Raw genomic sequence first — 12,196 nt, 5'->3', positions numbered from 1 at the left:
CATTGGGGCAGATGACGTGGTTATGGTGCGGTAATTTCAGCAGAGCAAGTCGTGACGCAGGAGGGGAGATAAGGGTATTGACGAGTGACGGAGTAAAAACAGCCTTTGAGGCTGCTTCTATCTGCCACAAAACTCAGTATTTTCTTGTGTTTGCCATTTATTATGGTTCTGTTGTACATTTATACATCTTTTCTTTATTTTTCTTTTGAAATATATACTTAATTCATGTCGGATGTTTACGTTTTGCACGGAGGCGTCCTTAGCAGCGAGCCCGCCATAAAGAAGAAGAAGAAGAAGACAATTGTAGCCAGGGATTTGCTAATACTTACACTCAAAGTTGACGAGGATAGCTTTTACTCTTAATAATTTGAAACTATTAACTTTGATAGTAACTTTAAGAGTAAAAGTTAATAGCTCTCGAGGATACGGGCCATGGTGTTCCACAGAATGAAAATTAGAATTAAGACCGCGAATGTTGCAGAAACTGATAAGAAAGAGGTTCGATGAGTTATCGAGACACTTCTCAGGTCGGCAGCCAGAAGGGGAGTCCTCCCTGGGGGAATTTGTGCCCCCCCCCCACCCCCCCAGGAGGAGACTCCGAGGCAGGATGTACGCCATTTTGAAATTTGAATTTTGTTAAAAGGTGTGTATGTTGTGTGAATGTAGTGTGGTGTGGATAGAGAGAGGATCTGTCTTTAGAGAGCATGCTGAACTACTCTCCGGTGTTGGTGAGACAATAGGGAAACGGTTATTGAGGACATGGGAAGGGTCTTCCTTGCTCTACTGACAGACCTTGCACACCCAGCGCTCTTCTAGGCCTTCGTCTCATTCTCACCCTATTCACTTCAGCCTTCCACACTCTTTTCGTCAAACGTTCCTCACCCATTTTTACCATGTGCCCATACCAACTCAGGACCCTCTGATCCACCTTTTCAAACAGCTTTCTCACCACTTCCGTTCTCTACCTCACGTCCTCATTTCTCACTCTGTCCATTCTCGTTACACCTTCCATACTCCTCAGGCACCTCATCTCAAACACATCCAACCTCTTCTTCTCGTCCTGTCTCACATTCCACGTTTCGGTCCCATACAGAGCACTGGGCACAACTCCTCCCTCATACTGCCTTCTCCTTGCATTCATTCCTAAGGCTCTGTTCCTCAATACACTCTTCATTCCACCCATACATTTACTTGCTTCTTTCACTCTGTTTCCAACCTCCACATCCACACTCCCATTTACTGCTACATGCGACCCCAGATACTTGAAGCTCTCACCTTCCTCCAGCAGCTCCCCATTCAGCCTCACATTCATTCTGCCACCATCAGCATCCCTTAGACCCTTACACATCTCATAACCTTGCTTTTTCCCGCATACACTCTCAACTTTCTTCTTTCACACACTCTGCCAAACTCTGTCACCAGATTTTGTAGAACCTCCTCACACTCTGCCACAAGGACAGTGTCATCCGCAAATAACAACTGGCTTATCTTCCACTCCCTTTCATTTTCACGCACCAGTGCCAAGCCCTCACCTTGCACTCTTGCATTCATTTCCCTCACTACTCCATCCATGTACACGTTAAACAGCCACAGTGACATCACACAACCTTGCCGCAACCCCACATTCACCTCGAACCAATCCCTCTCACCTTTACCAACTCTCACACATGCCCTGCTATTCCTATAAAAGCTTTTCACGGCAGACAATAACCTACCTCCTATTCCATACATCCGCATTACACTCCATAATGCCTCCCTATCAACTCTATCATAGGCTTTCACCAGGTCCATAAAGGCCTCACCGCTTGTTGGAAGGAGAAGCTTGTCATAGAAGTACTTTACAGACCGCCCAACCTTAACAAGGATAGTGGCGTCAAGAAAGTAAGCAGCTGCAAAGGATTAAGGGAGTGAGATCAGAAGTAGGCCAGGACCCGGAGCAGGGAGGGGCGTTAATCTTTGGTGAGGTCACTAGTCAGGTCAGTAGCTTGGAGGGTGAGTACAATAGTCTGGTCATGGAGATTAAACTAGGGTAGCAACAGTTTATACCTCACAGGGAAGTCAGGTCAACAGATAATTACCCGCGATGGATGACACACAGGCTAAAAACTGAAATATGAAGGAAAAGAGGACTATATGTTAGAATCAAGAGGGGGGGGGGGGGAAACTAACCTACGGGACAGTTACAACGATTTAGCTAAAACAGTAAAGAAGAACACGCGTATAGCAAAACGTAATTATGAGATTAGAATTGCCAGGGAAGAAAAGACCAATCCAAAGGTTTTTTTTCAACTTTATAAGACCAAGGTTAGGGATAAGATAAGGCCGCTTAAGTCAGGAGAATCACTGTTAGATACAGATGAGGAAATGAGTGAGGCGTTAAACAGATATTTCTTAACTGTATATACCGAAGAAGGATTAGACGACATACCTCAAGGAGAACAGATCTACAGGGGAGAAGAGGTGGAAAGATTAACCGTCATCAACGTAAGTAAGGAGGTCCTGATTAGACAGACAGATAGACTCAAAGTTACTAAGGCGCCAGGGCCAGATGAAATTTTTCCCAGTGTATTAAAAGAATGTAAAGCTGAAATCAGTGGGCAGCTAACAGACGTTTTTAGGAAGTCGATAGACACAGGGGTGGTGCTTGTTTCATGGAGGCAGGCACACGTTATTCCAATTTTTAAGAAAGGAGACAAATCTTCAATTCAAAACTATAGGCCGATCAGTTTGACGTCAGTTATAGGTAAAATGCTTGAGTCAATAACAGCAGATAGTATTAGGGACCATATTGACAGACATAATTTAATTCACGACTCACAGCATGGGTTTAGGAATGTCGTGCCTCACGAATCTTTTATCCTTTTACAGTAGAGTAGACGAGGCAGCTGACAATGATGAGAGTTACGATTTAGTTTATCTTGATTTTAGTAAGGTCTTCGATAAGGTACCTCACCAGAGACTGTTAAATACAGTCAGGGCTCATGGAATAGGAGGGAAGGTTTATGATTGGACTAGGGCGTGGATTTGCGACAGGAAACAGAGGGTTACCATTAACGGTAAAAAATCCGAATGGGGTAATGTTACCAGTGGGGTTCCCCAAGGTTCAGTTTTAGGCCCGCTTTTACTCATTACCTACATCAATGATATAGACAATGGGATAACTTGTGACATACTAGTTAAATTCTCGGATGACACTAAAATAGGAGACACAATTAGGACAAGGGAGGATGCTAGAGCACTGCAGGAGGATCTCAACAAACTGTCAGCTTGGTCAGATAAATGGCAGATGAATTTTAGCATCACCAAGTGTTGCGTGCTAAGTGTAGGAACACGCAACCCATTACACGGGTATAGTTTAGAATAGGGCTCACAGGGTATTAGGTTTTATTAACAGAACGGTAACCAACAAAAGTGCAGAGGTCATCCTCAGACTCTATTTAGCGTTAGTTAGGCCACACTGAGATTATGCTGTCCAGTTTTGGTGCCCACACTACAGAATGGACATCAACTTGCTGGAATCAGTTCAGAGGAGGATGACCAAGATGATTCAGGGACTGAGGAACCTCCCATATCAAGACAGGCTTAAACATCTCAACTTACATTCACTAGAGAGACGAAGAGTGCGGGGAGATCTGATAGAATTATTAAAATGGGTCAAGGGTTACAACAAAGGCGATATAAGTAAAGTACTGAGAATTAGACGGCAGGATAGAACACGCAGTAATGGATTTAAATTAGAAAAGTATAGATTTAGGAGAGAAATAGGTAAGCATTGGTTTAGTAATAGGGTGGTGGGGGAGTGGAATAGACTCGGCAATCACATAGTGAGTGCAGGGACGATAGCTTGTTTTAAAAATAGACTGGATAGCTACATGGCCGAGGATGACAGGTGGTAGTGTGGGGGGTGGCGGGGCAGAATCTGGAACTGCCCTGTGTAGGCAATTAGGCCATTTGTCTCCCCATGTTCTTATGTTCTTATGTTCTTATGTTCAAACACCTGATCCATGTACCCTCTGCCGCTCCTAGCCCCACACTGCTCCTCACCAACCATACAATCTGTCCCGCATCGGTCCCTATCAATCAATACTCTCCCCTACACCTTGCCAACCACGCTCAACAAACTGATACCCCTAAAACTACCACACTCATACTTATCACCTTTACCTTTGTACAGTGGCACTACACATTCACTCTTCCGTTCCAAGGGGACGGCCCCCTTCCTGAAACACTCGTTGAAGAGCCTCACCAACCACTCCACAATTTATATATATATATATATATATATATATATATATATATATATATATATATATATATATATATATATATATATATATATATATATATATATATATATATATATATATATATATATTTTTTTTTTTTTAACAAAGGAGGCAGCTCAAGAGTACACAAAAAGGAAGCAATAATAAAAAAGCCCGCTACTCGCTGCTCCTAAAAAAGAATCATAAGAGGTGGCCGAAAAAGACTTCAATTTCGGGGAAAGAGGTGTCCTGACACCCTTCTCTTGAAAGAGTTCAAGTCGTAGGCAGGAGGAAATACAGATGAAGGAAGATTGTTCCAGAGTTTACAAGCGTGAGGGATGAAAGAGTGAAGATGCTGGTTAACTCTTGCATGAGGGGTTTGGACAGTACAGGGATGAGCATGAGTAGAAAGTCGTGTGCAGCGGGGCCGCAGGGGGGGTGGAGGCATGCAGTAAGCAAGTTCAGAAGAGCAGTCAGCGTGGAAATATCGATAGCAGATAGAAAGAGAGGCAGCTTCGCGACGGAATTTAAGAGAAGACTATCAGTAGGAGGAGGAGAGCTGATGAGACGAAGAGCCTTAGACTCTACTCTGTCTAGAAGAGCTGTGTGAGTGGAGCCCCACCACACGTGAGACGCATACTCCATACGAGGGCGGACAAAGCCCCTGTATATGGATAGCAACTGCGCGGGGGAGAAGAACTGGCGAAGACGATACAGAACGCCCATCCTCGAGGAAGCTGATTTAGCGAGAGAGGAGATGTGTAGTTTCCAGTTGAAATTTTGAGCTAAGGATAGACCGAGGATGCTGAGTGTTGAAGAAGGTGAGAGCTGAGTGTTGTCGAAGAATAGGGGATAGGTGTTTGGAAGATTGTGTCGAGTTAATAGGTGTAGAAATTGATTTTTTGAGGCATTAAAGGACACAAGGTTCCTTATGCCCCAATCAGAAATGATAGCAAGGTCTGAGGTTAAGCGTTCTGCAGCTTCCAGTCTGGAGTCGTGTACTTCCTGTTGAGAGGGTCCTCTATTAAAAGAAGTTGAATAATACTGAGTGGAATCGTCGGCGTATGAGTGGACAGGACAGTTTGTTATGGAGAGAAGATCATTGATGAATAACAGGAAGAGAGTGGGTGATAAGACAGAGCCCTGTTGAACGCCACTGTTGATAGGTTTAGGGGAAGAACAGTGACCGTCTACAACCGCAGAGATAGAACGGCCAGAAAGGAAACTGGAGATAAAGGAACAGAGAGAGGGATAGAATCCCAAAGAGGGCAATTTAGAAAGGAAAGACTTGTCCCAGACTCTATCGAAGGCTTTCGATATGTCTAGCGCAACAGAGAACATTTCACCGAAACGGCTAAGAGAGGATGACCAATTCAGTTAAGAGAGCAAGAAGATCACCAGTAGAACACCCCTTGCGGAACCCATACTGGCGATCAGATAGAAGGTTGGAAGAAGAAAGGTGCTTTTGAATCTTCTGGTTAAGGATTGAATCAAAAGCTTTAGATAGACAGGAAAGTAAATCTATAGGGCGGTAGTTTGAGGGATTGGAACGGTCACCCTTCTTAGGCACAGGCTGTACAAAGGCATACTTCCAGCAGGAAGGAAAGGTAGATGTTGATAGGCAGAGACGAAAGAGTTTGACCAGGCAGGGTGTCAGCACAGAAGTACAGTTTTTAGGGACAATATGAGGCACTCCATCAGGTCCATAAGCCTTCTGAGATTTAGGCCAGAGAGGGCATAGGAAACATCATTAGGAAGAATCTTAATAACAGGCATAAAGGAGTCAGAGGGGGGATGAGTAGGAGGAAAATGCCCAGAATCGTCCAAGGTGGAGTTCTAACAGAGAGTTTGAGCGAAGAGTTCAGCCTTAGAGACAGATGAGACGGCAATGCTGCCGTCAGGGTTAAGGAGAGGAGGGAAAGAGGAAGAAGTGAAATTGGAGGAGATATTTTTTGGCTAGATGTCAGATGTCACTGGAAGAATTAGAAGAAGCAAGGTGTTGACATTTTCTATTGATAAAAGAAGTTTTGGTAGGTCGGAGAATAGATTTGGCACGATTCCGGGCTGAAATGTAAAGGTCATAGTTAGCGGGAGTTCGAAGGCTCTGCAACCTTTTGTAAGCTGCCTCTCTATCTTTAATAGCACGAGAACAAGCATGATTAAACCAAGGATTTTTAGCAAGAGGAGTAGAGAAAGAACGTGGAATGTATGCCTCCATTCCGGAGATAATCACCTATGAGATGCGCTGGGCACACACAAAGGGGTCTCTCCCCTGGAAGCAGTAATCATTCCGCGGGAAATCGGAAAAGTACATCCTCAGGTCGTCCCACCGAGCTGAAACAAAATGCCAGAAGCATCGCCTCCTCGGTGGGTTCATCACCATTTTGAATATAATTTTGTGAAAAGGTGTGTGTGGTGTGTGAATGTAGTGTGGTGTAGAAAGAGAGAGGAACTGTCTTTAGAGAGCATGCTGAACTGCTCTCTGGTGTTGATGAAACAAAAGGGAAACGGTTAGTGAGGACATGGGAAGGGATTTTGAAGGCCTTCAGCACCCTCCTTGCTTCTCATATATCCTTACCGGGAGTAGCTCACGCCATATATATATATATATATATATATATATATATATATATATATATATATATATATATATATATATATATATATATATATATATATATATATATATATATATATATATATATATATATATATATATATATATATATATATATATATATATATATATATATATATATATATATATATATATATATATATATATATATATATATATATATATATATATATATATATATATATATATATATATATATATATATATATATATATATATATATATATATATATATATATATATATATATATATATATATATATTTTTACGTCTTGGCCTATTACCCTGGTAGGCTTCTTCCCGGTGGGGCCTGATGGTAGCCCCAATGCTTCTTCCCGGTGGGCCCTGATGGTCGGCCCAGCTCGTTCTGGCGCAGGCGAGTGTTTATAGTGGCGCCATCTTGTATTGGCTCATGCTGCCCTCCCGGAGCTCATCTTTAATTCTTGAATCTAGAGTCCGGGTTGATAGATGGTCTTCTGGACAGCATGTGAATAGTTTTAAGCCACTCGGCGGAGGCTAAAAAATCCCAGCTCTGAAGCACCGGTCGGGGATTGAGCTCGCGTCCTCCTAAACGCGGAGCCGTCCTGCTATACGTTCAGCTACCGCCTACCTTATATATATATATATATATATATATATATATATATATATATATATATATATATATATATATATATATATATATATATATATATATATATATATATATATATATATATATATATATATATATATATATATATGTTTTAGGTAAAGAAAACAGCTCAGGGGAAAAAGATAACAATAATATATAAAAAAAAACGTAGATCACTGCTCCTATAAAAAGTGAAGAGAAGTGGTCAGAAGAGAGGTCAGTTTCGGTTGGCGAGGTGTCCTGGTACTCTCCTCTTGAAGGAGTTCAAGTCGTAGGCAGAAGGAAATTCAGATGAAGGAAGATTGTTCCAGAGTTTACCCGCTTGTGGGATGAAAGAGTGAAGATGCTGGTTAACTCCTCCATAAGGGATTTGGACAGTATTGGAATGAGCTTGAGTCATGTGGTGTGGGGCCGCGAGGGGGCAACACGGCGGTGGAATTTAAGAGGTAGAAGACTTGATGAGACGAAGAGCCTCTTGACTCTACTCTGCACAAAAGAGGTGTAGTCTATGTGTGTAGCCCCCGACACGTGAGATGCATACTCCATACGAGGACGGACAAGGCCCCTGTATATGGATAGGAGCTGTGCGGGGGAAAAGAACTGGCGGGTGGAGAGGTGTCTTGATACACTCTTTTTGAAAGAGGTCAAGTCATAGGCAGGAGGAAATACAGAAGAAGGAAGAATGTTCCAGAGTTTACCACTGAAGGGGATGAAAGAATGGAGATGCTGGTTAACTCTTGCATAAGGGGTTTGGACAGTATAGGGATGAGCTTGAGTAGAAAGTCGTGTGCAGCGGGGCCGCGGGAGGGGGTGAGGCATGCAGTTAGCAATTTCAGAAAAGCAGTCAGCATGAAAATATCGATAGAAAATAGAAAGAGATGCAACATGGCGGCGAAATTTAAGAGGTAAAAGGCTGTCAGTAAGAGGAGGAAAGTTGATGAGACGAAGAACCATATACTCCACTCTGTCCAGAAGAGCTGTGTGAGTGCCCCCCCACACACACACATACACACACACGTGAGATCCATACTCCATACGAGATCGGAAAAGTCCCCAATATTGGAAGCATCTGTGAGGGGGAGAAGAACTGGCGGAGACGATACAGAACGCCCAACCTCGAGGAACCTGATTTAGTAATAGAAGGGATGTAAAGTTTCCAGTTGAGATTTTGAGCTAAGGATAGACCGAGGATATTTAGTGTTGAAGAAGGTGACAGCTGAGTGTTGTCGAAGAATAGGGAATAGGTGTTTGGAAGATTGTGTCGAGTTGATAGGTGGAGAAATTGGGTTTTTGAGGCATTAAAGGACACAAGGTTCCTTTTACCCCAATCGGAAATGATAGCAAGGTCTAGTGTTAAGCGTTCTGCCGCCTCCAGTCTGGAGTCATTCTATACTTTGTTTCATGTTATGTGTCCACTCACAGCGTCAGTCTCCATGGGTGTGGCACCTGCGCATTGTAGTTCATGATTGGGTGAGAATTGTCATGTCCGATATCGTTGGCCACGTGCGATTAATGGTCAAACTTTCGTCAGTAATATATATGAATGTTTTTATGTACAAAGAAACCATGACACGTCCTTATGTACATCCCAAACACGCCGATCTGCATGGATAACACACCATACAGGCACACGAAAGACAAGCTTGTGTCAGACAGCGAAGGCAGATCATACGCGAACTAACAACAGGCTTAAAATAATAACCTTTATTTCATTCAAGATACAGAAAAATACACCAGGTTCTTTAAGTGTAAGAAAAATGTTCTTTAATAATTTCATGCATGTAAATCACGTGGCTAATACTTGAAGCGGCAATAAATATTATTGAATATGATGCTTGGCTATTTCCAATATTAACTACGTGATGCACTTGCAATGAATAACTGAAACCCCCTTTATTTGCGCCTACAGGGCCTGATGGCTTTTCATGTACCTGCAATGAGCTAAATAGTTACAGTTTGTTCTTCCGAGCATGACCTGACTTTACTGTCTAATACAAGCCTGTCTTTCGTGTGCTGTACGGCATAGTAGCGAGGCACATCGGCATGTTTGGGATTTATATGCCAAGGTGTGATGTTTTTTGTATACGTAAACATTCAAACATATCCTTGCAAATAAGGAATGAATATTTATCGCCACAGTTTCTTTTCCCTCCATCACGAGGCAGCAATGCGCGTGTGCCACGCCCACACTCGCGAGTGGACGGATGGACCGAACCCGACTACAGCAGAAGTGGCAGCAGCAGTGCCACTGGCACTGACATTGTCACTGTTATCCCCGCCACTATTGATGCTGTTACTGCCGCTGATAAAAGGCTCATTACCTTTGGGATTGTTAATGACCATTACTACTATTATTAGATCATTATTATTATTATTATTATTATTATTATTATTATTATTATTATTATTATTATTATTATTATTATTATTATTATTATTATTATTATTATTATTATTATTATTATTATTATTATTATTATTATTATTATTATTATTATTATCATTACAATTATTACCAGTAATGTTCCGTAAACTATTTCAATAATTCTTTCCCCTCTGAAGCTTCTCGTGAGGGAAGTTGTCGTGTTCGTCGTCAGTAATTATTGATACATTTAATGTGTTTTGGACGGTGAATATTAACGGTGGTGTGTGTTTGTCTCCCCGACACACACACACACACACACACACACACACACAGGAGCTCATCACCGCCGTAGAGGCAGGAGACGAGGTCATGGTCAGGAACGTCCTCGCCAGAGGAGGAGACCCCAAGGTGACCATCCCAACTAACAGTGGTGGGTCGGCGTGCCTGGTGTACTTTGCTGCCGGCCATGGCCACGCCCACCTCCTGCCCTGCCTGCTGGGGGCGGGGCTCAGCGTGGAGGGCAGCGGCACTGACGACAAAACACCACTGATGGTGGCTGCCACAAACTGCCACAAGACGACGTTAGAGAAGCTGCTCATCCTTGGTGCCGACCCGCTGGCTGTTGACAATGGAGGTGAGTGGGTGTGGCGGTGGTGGTGGTGGTGATTTTTAAGGTGGTGGTGGTCGTGGTAAGGCGGTGATTTTTAAGGTATTGCTGTTGTTGTTGTTGGTGGTGGTAAGGTATGATTTTTAAGGTGATGGTGGTTATGGTGGTGATTTCTAAGGTGGTGGTTATGTTGTTGTTGTTGTTGTTGGTGGTGGTAAGGTGGTGATTTTTAAGGTGGTGGTGATGTTGTTGTTGTTGTTGTTGGTGGTGGTAAGGTGGTGATTTTTAAGGTGATGGTGATGTTGTTGTTGTTGTTGGTGGTGGTGGTAAGGTAGTGATTTTTAAGGTGATGGTGATGTTGTTGTTGTTGGTGGTGGTAAGGTGGTGATTTTTAAGGTGATGGTGGTTACGGTGGTGATTTTTAAGGTGGTTGTGATGTTGTTGTTGTTGGTGGTGGTAAGGTGGTGATTTTTAAGGTGATGGTGGTTACGGTGGTGATTTTTAAGGTGGTGGTGATGTTGTTGTTGTTGTTGTTGGTGGTGGTAAGGTTGTGATTTTTAAGTTGTTGTTGGTGGTGGTTTGGCTCGGCTTTCATGTTTGGATAGTTAAAAGTGAGAAAGAAGGGGGGATAGGGTAGGATAAAGTTGGAGGAAATTGGAAGGAAGTAGGAGAGATAAAAGGTGGCGGGCTGTCCGCCTTGCTTTGTACATGTTTTATATCTATCTAGGTGTGTAGGTACTGACGTCTATGGCTTTGGTCTTGGATTTGAGTATATTTTTTCCTGGCGTTATGTTGTGTGTTTGTTTTCCGGTGTTCCTCTGTCTAGGATATTTTTTTGTTTCCTAAACCATGAGTGTTTTTTCTGTCTTTCATAGTTGCCTTTGAGGTTCGTAAAATGGTGATCCTGAAGTGCTCTCGTTTTGGTGAAGATTTTGTCGGCTTGTGTGTGAAAAGTGTAGTTTATTGGTTCTATTCCTGCTTCTTCATGTAGTGTTTCTGTGTTCTTTGTGAATGGGTGTCTTTCGTTGAATGCAAATCGGAGGGCTTGGCTTTGTATCCGTCGTAGTTTCATTTTGTTTGTGTCGCTTGTTGTTACTAATGGGATGATGGGGTATTGAATTAGTGGTAATATAAATGCTTTTATAAGGCGCAGCTTGATGTGAGTTAGTGTGTTATTAAGTCTTTGTAAATCCGTTATGGCTTCTATTCCTCTGATTCTGTTTTCTGCTACGTGTTTCCCTATGCCTGTACGCGTCATGGTTAGTCCCAGAACGTCTCCTTTTTCTGAGTAGTTTATAGCGGTTCCTTCTATTGTTATTTCATGCTTCTTTGATACTGCTCGTGATTTGCCTGCATGGCAAGTTATCTGTGTTATGTCGTCTGCGTACTGTATGTTAACACTACAAGCACCGAAGGGGGGCAGATGTGGCCCCCCCTGAACCACTTCTATCAAAACGATACACTTTTTTATTATTATCAAGTGTAAAAGAAAAACAGTCCTACAGAAAAATGCGGAAAATACCCAAGATTAACAAGTGATATCAATAAGAAGCATATGAATCCTCGTTATTTTGCTACACACGAATATTTCGAGAAACTGACGCCAATCATTTTGAAACACAGTCGATACAGTATGGAACGAGCGGAAACGGCTGCCGACTGCCAGATGTACAATAACCTGTACGAT

General features: G+C 42.5%; 1 protein-coding gene across 1 annotated transcript in view; it reads left to right on the top strand.

The window, feature by feature from the left end:
* The window catches only part of LOC126990570 (ankyrin repeat domain-containing protein 65-like), a 172,917-nt gene that overhangs the window by 25,805 nt on the left and 134,916 nt on the right, over window positions 1-12,196 (top strand). Inside the window, exon 2 of the mRNA XM_050849181.1 lies at window positions 10,236-10,536. Coding sequence (XP_050705138.1) covers window positions 10,272-10,536 — 265 coding nt within the window. The 5' untranslated portion in view covers window positions 10,236-10,271. The remainder of the gene's footprint in view (window positions 1-10,235; window positions 10,537-12,196) is intronic.

Source organism: Eriocheir sinensis, unplaced genomic scaffold (assembly GCF_024679095.1).
Source record: "Eriocheir sinensis breed Jianghai 21 unplaced genomic scaffold, ASM2467909v1 Scaffold177, whole genome shotgun sequence".
NCBI lineage: Eukaryota > Metazoa > Arthropoda > Malacostraca > Decapoda > Varunidae > Eriocheir > Eriocheir sinensis.
The sequence above is the reverse complement of the archived record's forward strand: the minus strand, read 5'-3'. Positions and strand labels throughout refer to the sequence as shown.